The following is a 12,807-nucleotide window of genomic DNA, read 5'->3' as shown; positions in this document are numbered from 1 at the left end:
TCTATTTGTGGCAGTTTTAAATCTTATTGTAGAGTTAGGTTGTAGTGTTTTTTTTTGCTTTCCAAGATAACATAAACATAAGACAACAAAACTTTCCTCCATTTTTCAATATTTGATTAATTGGCAAATAGGGCTGATCCGAATGCTTCGACCATTGCCATGGTAATCGACTTCCAAATCAGTATTTGAATGCTTCGTGTTTTTTTTTTATATATATATATAAGTATATAATAATAAAGTATAAATCCCAGAATAGCCCATGAAATAAGGAATACTCCCACAACATTATTCATATTCAACATTAATTATTATAAGTTACTCTCAGACGGATATTGCAGTGTGTTGTGTGTTGTGTGTAGAGGTGTGTGTGTGTGTGTGTGTGTGTGTGTGTGTGTGCACAGTAGTGCGGCAGCGGCACTGAAACGCGGGAGATGGAGACAGACCGACTGACAGAACATGTCAGCCTGCTGCGTTGCACCGCAGAGCTTTGAATATTTCTCACTGAAGCCCAAAATAAAGGGACAGCCCTATTGGCGATCAAGCAGCTGATCCATGTTTGCGGTATAATTTTGGTGTGAGAAAAGCATTTTGCGATGTGGGGCGTAATCTTAGTTTAACCTGAGTATTGGGTTGAGTTGCCAAACATAATGTTTTGTGTTGCCGGTTTTTCAAACTGATACATTGATGCAACATTTCTAGGACTAATGTTGAACTACAGCAGTCACTGCAACATCTGTCTACAGACAAGAGACTACAAAACAACTGAGGATGTTCAGTATTGCAGGGTTTCCCTTGCCTGATAATTGTTGCCAGTTGGTGGGTTAATTTGTAGATCAATAGTTGAAAATATGACACCGAGGAACACAAATAAAGTTAGGGGAATGTGTGTACAGATTTTACGCAATGTAGTGTTGCATTTTATTTTGAGATATTTGATATTTTTTAGATTGACTGGTGTCTGAGGTTTCAGATACTGACATAGGCTGTTAAAAAAACAATACCAAAGTAAGAGCTTTCATTATTTCAGCAGTCTTCTATTATTATGTGTAGCCAATAAGGGGTAGACTAGACATTTACCCTTAAACTGAGTGTTTTGTTTTGGTTTAGACAACATCAAACTAGGTTTTTAATATCTGCTTGACATGTCATGGCATTGCAGGTCAGGTGGTCATTATACAGAGGATTATCAGTCAAATCAAATTTAGATTTTAATGTATCAAGGTCAAAACGGCAAAGTGTTCTTTAACAGATTTTTAACACATAATGAACATAAATCATTGACAGCTTCTGAAGAACGGAAGAATATAGGCGTAAACAATGTTAATATAAGAATTGCTGATATGATAGTAAGTGTGTGTAACAAAACACACATGGATGACATTGGAAAACTACCTTTTTTCAGTTTTCAGTTAACCAAAAGAATGATTTATCATCTACCAAGATTTAATATCTGATTTAAAATTTGAGCTGCGTCACTAATGTGAATGGATGAGTCACTGATTCAGACCCGCATTAGCATGCAACTGATAGTTTTCAAAGCTTTTAAAAAGGAAGTGGGTATGAAATCATTACTTTTATATGTACACTATAAATAACTATCTGTAATATGAAGGGTGTTGCTTGTAGAGGTGAACACACAGATAATTATCAACCAACTGTGCAATTTCCCTCAGCTCTATGGAGCATTTTGGTTTTCTGGCCCACGACTGAACTGTTTTGGTTGAGTCCCACTGCTGTCATCAGCCCCGTTTCCAGCCGCAGCAGACAGTAACTAGCTAGTGAACATAGTGGAGCATTAGCAGCTAAAGACCCACCTGATATAAACATTCATCCATCCATCTGTAACAGCTTATCCCATTCGGGGTCGCGGGGGGGCTGGAGCCTGGACAGGTCGCTAGACTATCACAGGGCTGACAAAGAGACAGACAACCATTCACACTCACATTCACACCTACGGGCAACTGCACCACCGTGCAGCCCTATGAACATTCAAATAAAAGCTAAATTAGCTCTTGGTCTGCTAGATGTGTTAACAGGCATTTGTTAACACGTTTGTCATAAAAACTTTAAAAAGCCATCATGGGTCAAATGTGTGTGCTATTGAGCTTATTGAGGAGTTCTGCCATATTGCAGCTTGAAACGATTCAGCGGATCACTTCACGATCAGGTTGTAGCTTCAGGTTGTGAACATTGTAGACTGCCGCTCAAAAACATTCAGCTTTCTCAACTGGAAGGTAGTAACAGATGTTAACTGAATTTTTCAGATTTTCACAACTTTAGTTACTTGCAAATGTTGACAGCTAAACAGAATAATATTTGATAAGGGATTTGATATGGTTTGTATCCTATAGGTTTAGGGCTGGGTATCGTTTAAAAAATTAAGATACCAATACTAGTACCCTTAAAGTGATACCGATACCAATAGAGTACTTTATTCGATACCCATCATGTGAATGGAAGCTGTGTGTGTGTCCCACTGGCTAGCTAATCGCCGCCACACTACACAGCGCTCATACAGCGGTTACCGCTGGTAACTCTGTCCCCCGACCCACGGTGGTTGGACCGCGTGACATAAGCATAACGTTCCCCCCCAGGTCAACATCGTCAGCACTGTTGCTGTTGTTAGAGCTGTTCGGGCTGTTAGCACAGTTTGCTGGCTGCTAGCTGCTAGCTCTTGTATGCAGGCAGGCAACCTTGGCTGTATGGGTTGTAGCCGCTGCAGTAGTGTGTCAATCACACTTCGCATTAAATCGAAGAATGCTTGCGGCTAGTGGCTGAAAGTAAAACCATACATATGGTAATTGTTTTCTAGATCTGGGAACAAAAAGAATCAAATGCAGGTATTGTTTGCCTGAAGAAGTTTCGATACTACTTGGTACTGGGTTATACCTTTTGTTAAATGCTATCAAATCACAACTCTAGTCCCAACCAAACTGGTAGCCATAGACAGGGAGAGGCTAAAGAGGTTGGTACGATGGTCAGCGGGTCAAACAACCACACTGGGCAGTGAGAATGAATTTCCTCTCCCTACACCACCACCACTAGTATTAGTTACAGTCGCAAATACTAGACTTTTCTGAGAAATTAGAAACTTATTGTTGCTATACTCTGGAGTCCTGTCAAACTTTAAAGCTCTTATGGTGAGCACATAAGGTGTCTTAAGGTGTATCTTTGAGTTTTAAGAATAAATGAGAAACCGTAGTAGTCGTCAAGTAAGGTAGCCGGAATGTGCTGATCCGGGGAGCCAATATGAAGGAGAATTGAGGATTGACGTGTATTGACGCTGGGAAATGGGACAGTGGCGTATTCTGATGAATTGACATGCATCAAGATACAGCCAGTGTGTGGGCTTACATAGAAAACAATGGATGTGGGTCCTTTGACGCACATCATGCGTTGCCAATGTGTGCTGCCCTTTAGAGCTCTGTTTCCTGTTATCAACTCTGTGCATACTGAGTACTGTGGAGTGTAAAAAGGATGAATCAAAAGCTGTTCGGAAAGCCAAACCATGCAAGCTCATTAAATGGTCTGTTGTCAATTCAGCTACAGGTGAGACTTCTGTATAGGTTGTTGGCTTCCCTCTAATAGCAGGCTGGGGAATGTGTAGTCTATTAAAAAATATTTATTGTATTTTGCTCCAGCAAAGATACCATCTGTGTTTTAACTTATGAGGATTGCGCAGTTTGCGTTGGTTCAGGAGGCTCACTGAACCCCCTAGAAATACATCTATATTTTTTATAATAACGCAGAACTAATAATTTATTGTAATGATAAATAATATCTACCTTGTTGTGTTTTCTTATTGACAGAATAAGTAAACAGCAAGATAAGAAGATAGATTTGTGGTCTTTTTATTTACTTGTAGCCCAATAACATCGGACACTCTCTGTCCGCACACCGTTAAATATTCACTTTCTGTTACGCCATGTAAACAAACCACGTACCTATCAACTGTGTGGTCAAGATCAGACCAGAGACGTAGCCACTTAAAAGATGGGTGAGTTGTACTTGCTATCTTCAAACATTTGTGTTTTTTAATGAGATGGTATCGTGTAGATAACTCCTCATTTCAACTTCACGAATCAGCCGTTCCTCGTTCGTTGCGGCGCTTTCAAAGCGAGCGACAGGAATAAATTGCAACAGGGTGTCAGAAAAAAGGTTCAGCTCAAAGCGTCGCACTGCGCAGTGGGTCGTCGATCGCAGCCAGTTAGGACATTCCAATAGAGAACAATGCAATCAAACTGATTTGGTCACTGACGCTTGCTTGCGTTGCATTCTGTTTGGAGGGTGTAATACGTATTCCAATACACTAGACCTCTCTGCATTGTACACATTACATTCCTTCTAGATTTTATTTTGTGAACCCCCAACCTTAAAGTTCAAACTGCGCCTATGGAGGATGGGTAATATACTCATGTATTGTTCATGATTCTGTAGCAGCAATGGTGATGTTAAAATGCTGGTATTATGCCAGAGAGGGCTGTGAAAGGGTGATTGGTCATTTACTTACATCTAGTCCCTGTCTGGTTGACAGTGTGAGAATAGTTGTAGATTTGAAATCCAAAATCTAAATGCAGCTTTTTTTGTCTTACATGTATGCCTAAGAGAGATGCAACCGTCCTGAAGTCAGTGTCAACCATCGAAAAATTGTAAATGTTATCCTTTTACTTTGTTATTGTCATCTATAATGGTTTTTTCATAAAAATCACAACATTCAAATGATTAGGAACTAAATAATTGTTTTTATTTCAATATTTGCGTTGATTAAAAAATAATCTTGGCATTAGTAGTCGTAATTTCTACGTTATAAGCTGCTTACAGCTAATGTTAGTGTTAGTAAGTTAAGCAGGTCATAATTCTCAGGGTTCCAAAGTGGTTTATTGTAGAGGCGCCCTACTTCACCTTAAATATAGAGCACCTCCACTAACAACAGAAGGAATTATTATGTTTCCAAATTCAAATATTTAAACTGCCATCTAGTTACTACATTGAGTGTGGGTTTGGATAGCCAGGTCCATTTTGAATCCATTCACTAGTTGGTAAAATACCTGGAATATTTAAGCTCAGAGGTTAACGAATCTCCTACTGAGCCTTCTCGCTCTTTTAGTGTTTGCAAAGACAAATGCAGAAAATATTCAGGTAGCAGGCTTCTCATTTGTAGCTGGCCCTGATACTTTCACTAGTAAAAATGACAAACTTCACCGGCAGTAGATCAACACCAGCTGTAGCTAATTAATGTTCTGTAATGGCTTAAATTTTACTTTTGGCTGCTATCAGGTTGGTTGCTCTCTGCAAGCAGGTGTCTGTACTCGGCCAAGGATTGGTTGTGAGTGATCACACACACACATCACTCTTTAACACCACTGTGTGATAGTGAGTGGACTGTGTGTTTAGTTCAATAATACCAATAGAGTGGCGACTTTTCTTTCGAGAAATTACCTAGTTAGTCGCATCACTGCCATTTCAGAAGAATATTCCAGTTAAACTTTTATGCAAAAGCATAAGCATTGATACTTAAACTACCTTACATCACCCTTATAGTTTTCAATCAGAAGCTCTAGTATTTTGAGCAGTGTTAACCATCTCCCCAAACCAATTTAGTACCCATCAGATTTTGAACACATTTCTGAAGTTCCATTACAAAAAGCTGCTGAAATAGAAGCACTTCTTAGTCCAATGATGCTTCTTTTTTTCCGTCACTTTTTAATCCACACTGACATCATTAATTGAAACTGCTTGCTGCTGTCAATTTTGCATGCTCACTTGTGGGTCACTTCCTGTAGTTACAGCACTGTGTGGTTGCAGTGTTCAAATGGAGCATAATTTACAGCTGGCTTACAGAGAGCAAGAAGAAATGGACCAGGCTTTAGATCACAATCTTTTGAAAACTGACCTGTTGTGCAGATTGGCTCAGGACAAGCCTTGTTATTTAATTCCCTATCATTAATATGACTGCTGATAATTTTGAAACTGAACTATAAACTTACTTGAAAAACAAAGTATTGATAACGCAGGTGTGAGAGCCATTAGGTCTCATCTAGGGGGTTAACACACATTTATGTGACAGGCGGCCCAACACGGAGTACGCTACGTACTCCATGTTGGGCCGCCTGTCCTTGCTGTAAAAGAGGTATTAGATAGAACACCATGTGCCTAATGTGATCTGTTAAACCAGCAGAATAAAATATCAAAGGTCAGTCTAAAACACACCCAGAGTGCAACACTCTGCAAGCAATGACTTTCAGAGTTTGGAAACATGCCTCAAGGAAACCCAGTTTGGGACTGTAACACCTGCCCAGATGTTGGATTGTGCGGTTTTCAAACATGGTCGTGGATGATGAGAACTAGTAATTGAAGTTCTCAGTAACTGCTCATCAATGCACAGTTGAGTGAGAATCATTATGTATCTGGGGAAAGATTTTATTAATGTTTTGCTAAACTGATTTGTCCAACAGTAGTTGAGGCAAGCTTTGGGATGGGCCTGTCTAGCTTAAAATGAGCAAAATCTGTTTCTTTTTCATCAGCTTCAGTTATCTGTTTTTAGTATTGAATGTCAAAGTTAACGTGATAATGCCACAGTTCACAAGCTGAAGCATTTATTTTGCGCTACTGGTCATGCCACAGATTGTTGCCGGTCCTGTACGTGTAGAGATTGCCATAGACTGCTCCATATGGCCACACGGACAGTAGTGCTGCTCAGTGCATCCTTCCTCTCCTTCTGCTGTAAAACCTTGTCACCAGAGGTCTTTAATTCAAGCGTGCCTTCCCTGCCGTGGTCGGCCTCACTGACATGTAATTATACCCCCAAATAAATTTAAAAAATGTCAAAAATCCTCAAGTGCTTACACTTGTAGCATCTAATGATAGTTGGGCAGAGCTGAGAAGATGGGATGAACAAAAGCAGGTTCAGTCTTGCCATCTGATTGCTACACTTGTTCTGTTACCTGTAGTGGTGTTGGTGGCGTTTTCAGATCAGAATCATCAGGAGGACAGCTTATTACTGAGACACATTTTTAAGTAATTTGAAGTAATGCTATGCTGAAGTAATGTTACATTAATGGACTTGTGGAAATGTATCTTGATTCATATTACTCTGCAGCGTTTTCTGTTTTTTAAAAGAGAATAATGATGCTGTACGACCAAAATAGAGTGCCAGATTTACATTATTGTGGCAATTTTGCATACAAATGGAAAAAACGCACTTTTTTTAAAAAAAATTGACTGCACTACAATTTAGACAATCCCATAAGAACATGGTGAAATCTTTTGTCGTCAATCCGAAATGGTGGTCCTGGATCTCATTGTGAGACTCCACAGAGAGCAGACAGCAGATTTAGAGCTTTGGAGTTGGTTTCTGTCAGAATTATGGCTGTGTCAGAAATTTATGACCAAAATCCCACAGTGTGACTGCTGCTACTGCCCACATTTACAAACCAACAAATTCCAATATGACATAACATCAACCAAAATATACTGGCAGGCTAGCGTAATGCTACGGCTTCACAATCCTCTCCTTTTTTGAGGTTTCAATGCGTAAAAGTGCCAGTGCTTTGACCACAACTTGTTTATTATTTTGCTACATTTATATGAGAGCGGCACAGATGGAGGATGTTAGTTGATGACATGTTTCTGTTCCAATCTTTTTTTGCTATTTATATTGTAGCTCTGATTATCAGTCATTCACTGCACCATCTGACATGCCTCAAAAGTGGTATTGCACAGTCTGATATAGTTTGCAACCAAGACTTTTTAACCCCATCTTGCACAGTGTGACGTGCAATAAAATTGCAAGATGGTTATTGCATTTTCTATATATTAGGGGTGTAACGGTACACAGAAGTCACGGTTTGGTTCATTGCCCGGTTAAGGAGTCACTGTTCGGTACAGTGGGGAAAAACAAATTCATAAGGATACTTTGGTTTCATTTATTTATAACAGACAGTAGGGCATATGTCAAAGACGGACACAATGTTCTTGCTGGGGACTGAGAACTTTGGTAAACTATTTTCATTATAAAAAATAAGGAGCATTTCAAACACTTCTGTAATAGACTTTCCAAAAAGGCAACAGGTCACAATAGGCTATAAAACTAAAAAGCATCACTTGTGCTATGAAACTGAAAATACCAAAATACATAGAATAAAACATGTGCATTGGGAGTAGGGCTGACCTGAATGCTTCAAAGCTTCAACTGTTGCCATGGTAACCAACCTCCAAATTAGTATTTGAATGCTTCGGGGTTTTTTATATGTATATACGTATGTAATAATGTATAAATCCCAAAATAGCCCATGAAATAAGGAATAATCCCACAACATGATTCATTATTCATATTCAACATGAATTATTATTAGTTATTCTCAGACGGATATCGCTGTTTGTTGTGTGTAGAAGTGTGTGTGTGTGTGTGTGTACAGTAGTGCGGCAGTGACACTGTCCCAGACACTGAAACGGGGGAGATGGAGACAGACAGAGAGAAGAACATGTCAGCCTGCTGAGCCGCCGTGTTGCGAAGCTTCGAATACCTTAGAATATTTCTCTGCGAAGTGGTATTCGGGACAGCCCTAATTGGGAGGAGTGTTTCAATTAGTTCTGCCTCGGCTATACTGAAACATTTGGCACATCTGGGCGATGCCGTCGATGGGCATTAGCATGTTTGAGGTATGTCCATTCACATCCCCTACAACAGTGAAGCAACAGCGACTCAATGTCCTTCTTGTACATAACTCTCTCTTTCTCCGTTGCTGTTGTAGCTGACCAGGAACCCGCTCCGGCGTTTAATTTGCGCTCGTTATGGGTTGTGAACTTTGGTTCCATATTACGTGCATCAGTTTACATACCGTGCACCAGACCAGTGACCACCTTACTGTGACTGTTAAGCACAAATACACAAACGGTTACAGCCCTACTATTTACTCCAGTAGAAAGTTGTGCATTTCTGTGAAATTGGTGTTACAGTATTTGTTGTATTTGCAAAACAAGAATATTTTTTGTTGCTGAGGATACGTTTAAAAGTTATAGACGTTCAATATTTGACCAGCGTTTTTCTGAGTGTAGATGGCCTCAGGCTGCTGTGTGTATTTTGTTGTAGCTCTCAGCCAGGCTTTTCACATTTTATGTCCATGAACTTGGCACGCTGTTGTTATTGGCTGTTACTGATGGTGTCTTTCCCTCTTGTTGTGTTTTGTTGCAGGCACCAGTTATTCTCCACAAGAAAATTCTCACAACCACAGTTCCCTTCATAGCTCCAACTCACATTCTAACCCCAGCAAGACCTCAGACACAGTAAGTGTTGCTTCTACCTTAACATGGGGGCAGATGGTGGACTAAACATAATTTTTCCAGCCTGGATTGTCTCATGGTAGTAGCTGCTGTTCTGTAGTTTCACAGCTTTGATATTTGGTTATGTGGTTGTTGTTGTTGTTGTTTTTTCCTGTTGAAAGGTTTTTTTGGGTTACGTTTTTCCTCATCCGATAAGAGGATAACTATAAAGGACAGAGGGTGTCGTATGCTGTACAGATTGGAAAGCCCCCTGAGGCAAATTTGTGATATTGGGTTATACAAATATAATTGATTTGACTACTCTTGATGTAAAGATGAAAAGCGTTAAATACATCACTATTTTGATAACATCTTGGAAAATTGTAGTATTTTATATTGTCAAAGGAAAACTGGGCACAGGGATTAATACCAACATCAGTTAATGGCATAAAATTAACCAGCTTTTCATTTCCTCTAATCAAAATGTTTGGAGTAAGATTAAATGTCTGTCATTTTGTTTCTCATCCTTTTAGTGTTAGTTCTGTTCTTACATGCTTACACCACAAGTCTGAATTAAATAATGTTTAGTTCTCCTCTTACCCTCATTCGCTCTATTTTAATTGACAAGTTACCCTGTTCACTTAATAAATGTGATTTAGTCAATGATGAATAAGGCAATATTTATATTATATGATACATTATGATACTAATCTTAAAACACAAACCAGGTCTATATAATCATGTTAAACACCGCACCACCAAGGAGTGTATGTCACAGCCGTTTCGTTATTTGCGATCTAATGTGCAGTTGTTGACCAGTGTTGATAATCTGTGTATTGCCACAAAGAGGGATCGGTGACACTGTTTATTAGGGCTGTCAAAGTTAACGTGATAATAATGCATTAACGCAAATTCGTATTAACGCCACTAATTTCTTTAACACATTAATGCAACTTGCAATATTAATGAACCTCTTAAAAATCTGATGGGCCGCCGATTTTTCGGAGGTTGTTTTAGGCTCGGTTTTGAAGCTAGAGGGAAGATTGGCAAATTAAACTAGAAAACCTAAGGAATCCATTGGTACAAACCTTCTACGCTAGCTTGTCAGGAAGGACAACCTTTTTTGCGAGGAAAACCTCAGGGCCATTTTCAAAGGGGTCCTTTGACCTCTGACCTCAAGATGTGTGAATGTAAATGGGTTCTATGGGTACCCACGAGTCTCCCCTTTACAGACATGCCCACTTTATGATAATCACATGCAGTTTGAGGCAAGTCATAGTCAAGTCAGCACACTGACACACTGACAGCTGTTGTTGCCTGTTGAAGTTAATTTTGCCATGTTATGATTTGAGAATATTTTTTATGCTAAATGCAGTACCTGTGAGGGAACTTGTGTTGTTAATTGATTTCCAATAATAAATATATACATACATTTGCATAAAGCAGCATGTTTGCCCACTCCAATGTTGATCCGAGTATTAAATACTTAACAAATCTCCCTTTTAAGGTATATTTTGAACAGATAAAAAATTTGATTAATTTGCGTTTAATCACGATTAACTATGGACAATCATGTGATTAATCGCGATAAATATTTTAATCGATTGACAGCCCTAGTGTTTATGTGAAATCACGACCAGTTTGCTTCAGTATTGGATCCTTTTCTGTCTCTTTCTATGGGTTTGCCCTACAATATTGACAACACAATAAAGCACTGGATTACAGTGTAAAATGTTAACAGAATGTAGGAAATGAGCACAAATGCCAGTCACAGTACAAAGGAGCTTTTTAAATAGCAAACTGTTTCGCTTTGGTTACCTTGAGAATCTCGTTCTATAAGCCTTCCCTCCCACTTAAAAAGCTTCTGTGGATATCTCTGGTACATTTCAGATTTCATTACAAGCTCTTGCATCACATCCCCTCAGCACACTCACACACAATTGTTTTCTGTCTAGCTGGCCTCATGTTCCTAAATATTTGCTCTTCTTCTCAGCATCACGAACCGGGTGACGACTGGTCAGAGCACATCAGCTCGTCTGGAAAGAAATACTATTACAACTGCAGGACAGAGGTGTCCCAGTGGGAGAAGCCCAAAGAATGGTTGGAGAGGTAGCTGTGACTCAAACCACTTCATTTTTAATTGTTAATCAGTGTCACGTAAAGGTCGTATACATGACTAATATCTGTTTACATGCATGCTTGTATCTGTGTTCCACAGAGAACAGAGGCAAAAAGAGGCAACAAAGACTGCGGTTGTCAACAGTTTCCCCAAAGACAGAGACTACAGAAGGGAGGCTATGCAAGCATCGGCACCCCCTGGCTTCACTGCTGCTAGTGAGTGTTACAACACATACTCATCAGCCATAACATTAAGATCAATGACAGCTGAAGTGAATAACATTGGTTATCTTGTTACAATAGCACCTGGCAGTGGGTGGGATATATTAGACAGCAAGTGAACATTTTGAACTTTGTGTTGGAAGCGGAAGAAATGGGCAAGCGTAATTATGTGAGCGACTTTGACAAGGGCCAAATTGTGACGGCTAGACGACTGGGTCAGAGCATCTCCAAAACTGCAGCTCTTGTGTCTGCAGTGGTCAGGACCTACCAAAAGTGGTCCAAGGAAGGTGAACCGGCGACAGGGTCAGACCCAAGGCTCATTGATGCACGTGGGGAGCGAAGGCTGGCCCGTGTTGTCCGATCCAATAGAAGAGCTACTGTAGCTCAAATTGCTGAAAAAGTTAATGATAAAAAGTCAGAACACACAGTGCATCACAGTTTGTTGTTTTATGGGGCTGTGTAGCTGCAGACCGGTCAGCCAATGTTATGGCTGATCGGTGATTTATCCCCCTCACCAGTTTGCTTCCACTGCTATTAATCAATCACATGTCTATATATTTTGTTGCTTGGCTTGGCTGGCCCAAAATATCATGAATGAGTGTTTTCCATCTTTGTTTGTACAAATCCGACTGAAAGCCTAGAAATTAGAGCATCTTTAGCTTCTGTATGGTGAGTATTCCTCAGTGAAACATAATATTTGAGCAGAGTAAAGTTAGAAGGATTTAAATCAAATCCTAAGAAGTGGACAGGCTTATGTAGTGCAATACAGAGCTACAGAGAACTGTGGCTCAACACACTTCCCTTGTCGCTATGAGTTGCAGATTGATTGATTGATTGATTGATTGATTGATTGATTGATTGATTGATTGATTGATTGATTGATTGGATGATGATGATATTTTTGGTTTGGTTGAAATTGGTTGGTACTAGTTTACATAAGCACACGTCGGATTTTGTTTTACAGTAAGACAGAATGATTGTATTTTGATATAAAAATACAAAGTAATATATTTTTGTAAATGTTGTTTGCATATATTGTTAAATAGGTGACAGTGGGATGTGATCTAAAAGGGTTTAAAAAGGCATTTTTTCATTTCATCTCAACTTTAAGCATTGTTGTTATTTGATAGTCGATGATGAATGTTGCTGGGCTGATCTATGGCTGATGAATGCTAAGAACTGCTTACCAAAAGACTGAGACTACAA

General features: G+C 39.4%; 1 protein-coding gene across 3 annotated transcripts in view; it reads left to right on the top strand.

The window, feature by feature from the left end:
- waca (WW domain containing adaptor with coiled-coil a) overlaps positions 1-12,807 on the top strand; it is a 29,067-nt gene that overhangs the window by 3,361 nt on the left and 12,899 nt on the right. For all 3 annotated transcript variants that reach the window (XM_074621290.1, XM_074621289.1, XM_074621291.1), the window contains exons 4-6: positions 9,194-9,285; positions 11,255-11,370; positions 11,480-11,595. In XM_074621290.1, the coding sequence (XP_074477391.1) occupies positions 9,194-9,285; positions 11,255-11,370; positions 11,480-11,595 (324 nt within the window). The remainder of the gene's footprint in view (positions 1-9,193; positions 9,286-11,254; positions 11,371-11,479; positions 11,596-12,807) is intronic.

The sequence above is a fragment of the Sebastes fasciatus genome, chromosome 21 (genome assembly GCF_043250625.1).
Source record: "Sebastes fasciatus isolate fSebFas1 chromosome 21, fSebFas1.pri, whole genome shotgun sequence".
Taxonomy (NCBI): Eukaryota; Metazoa; Chordata; class Actinopteri; order Perciformes; family Sebastidae; genus Sebastes; species Sebastes fasciatus.
The sequence above is the reverse complement of the archived record's forward strand: the minus strand, read 5'-3'. Positions and strand labels throughout refer to the sequence as shown.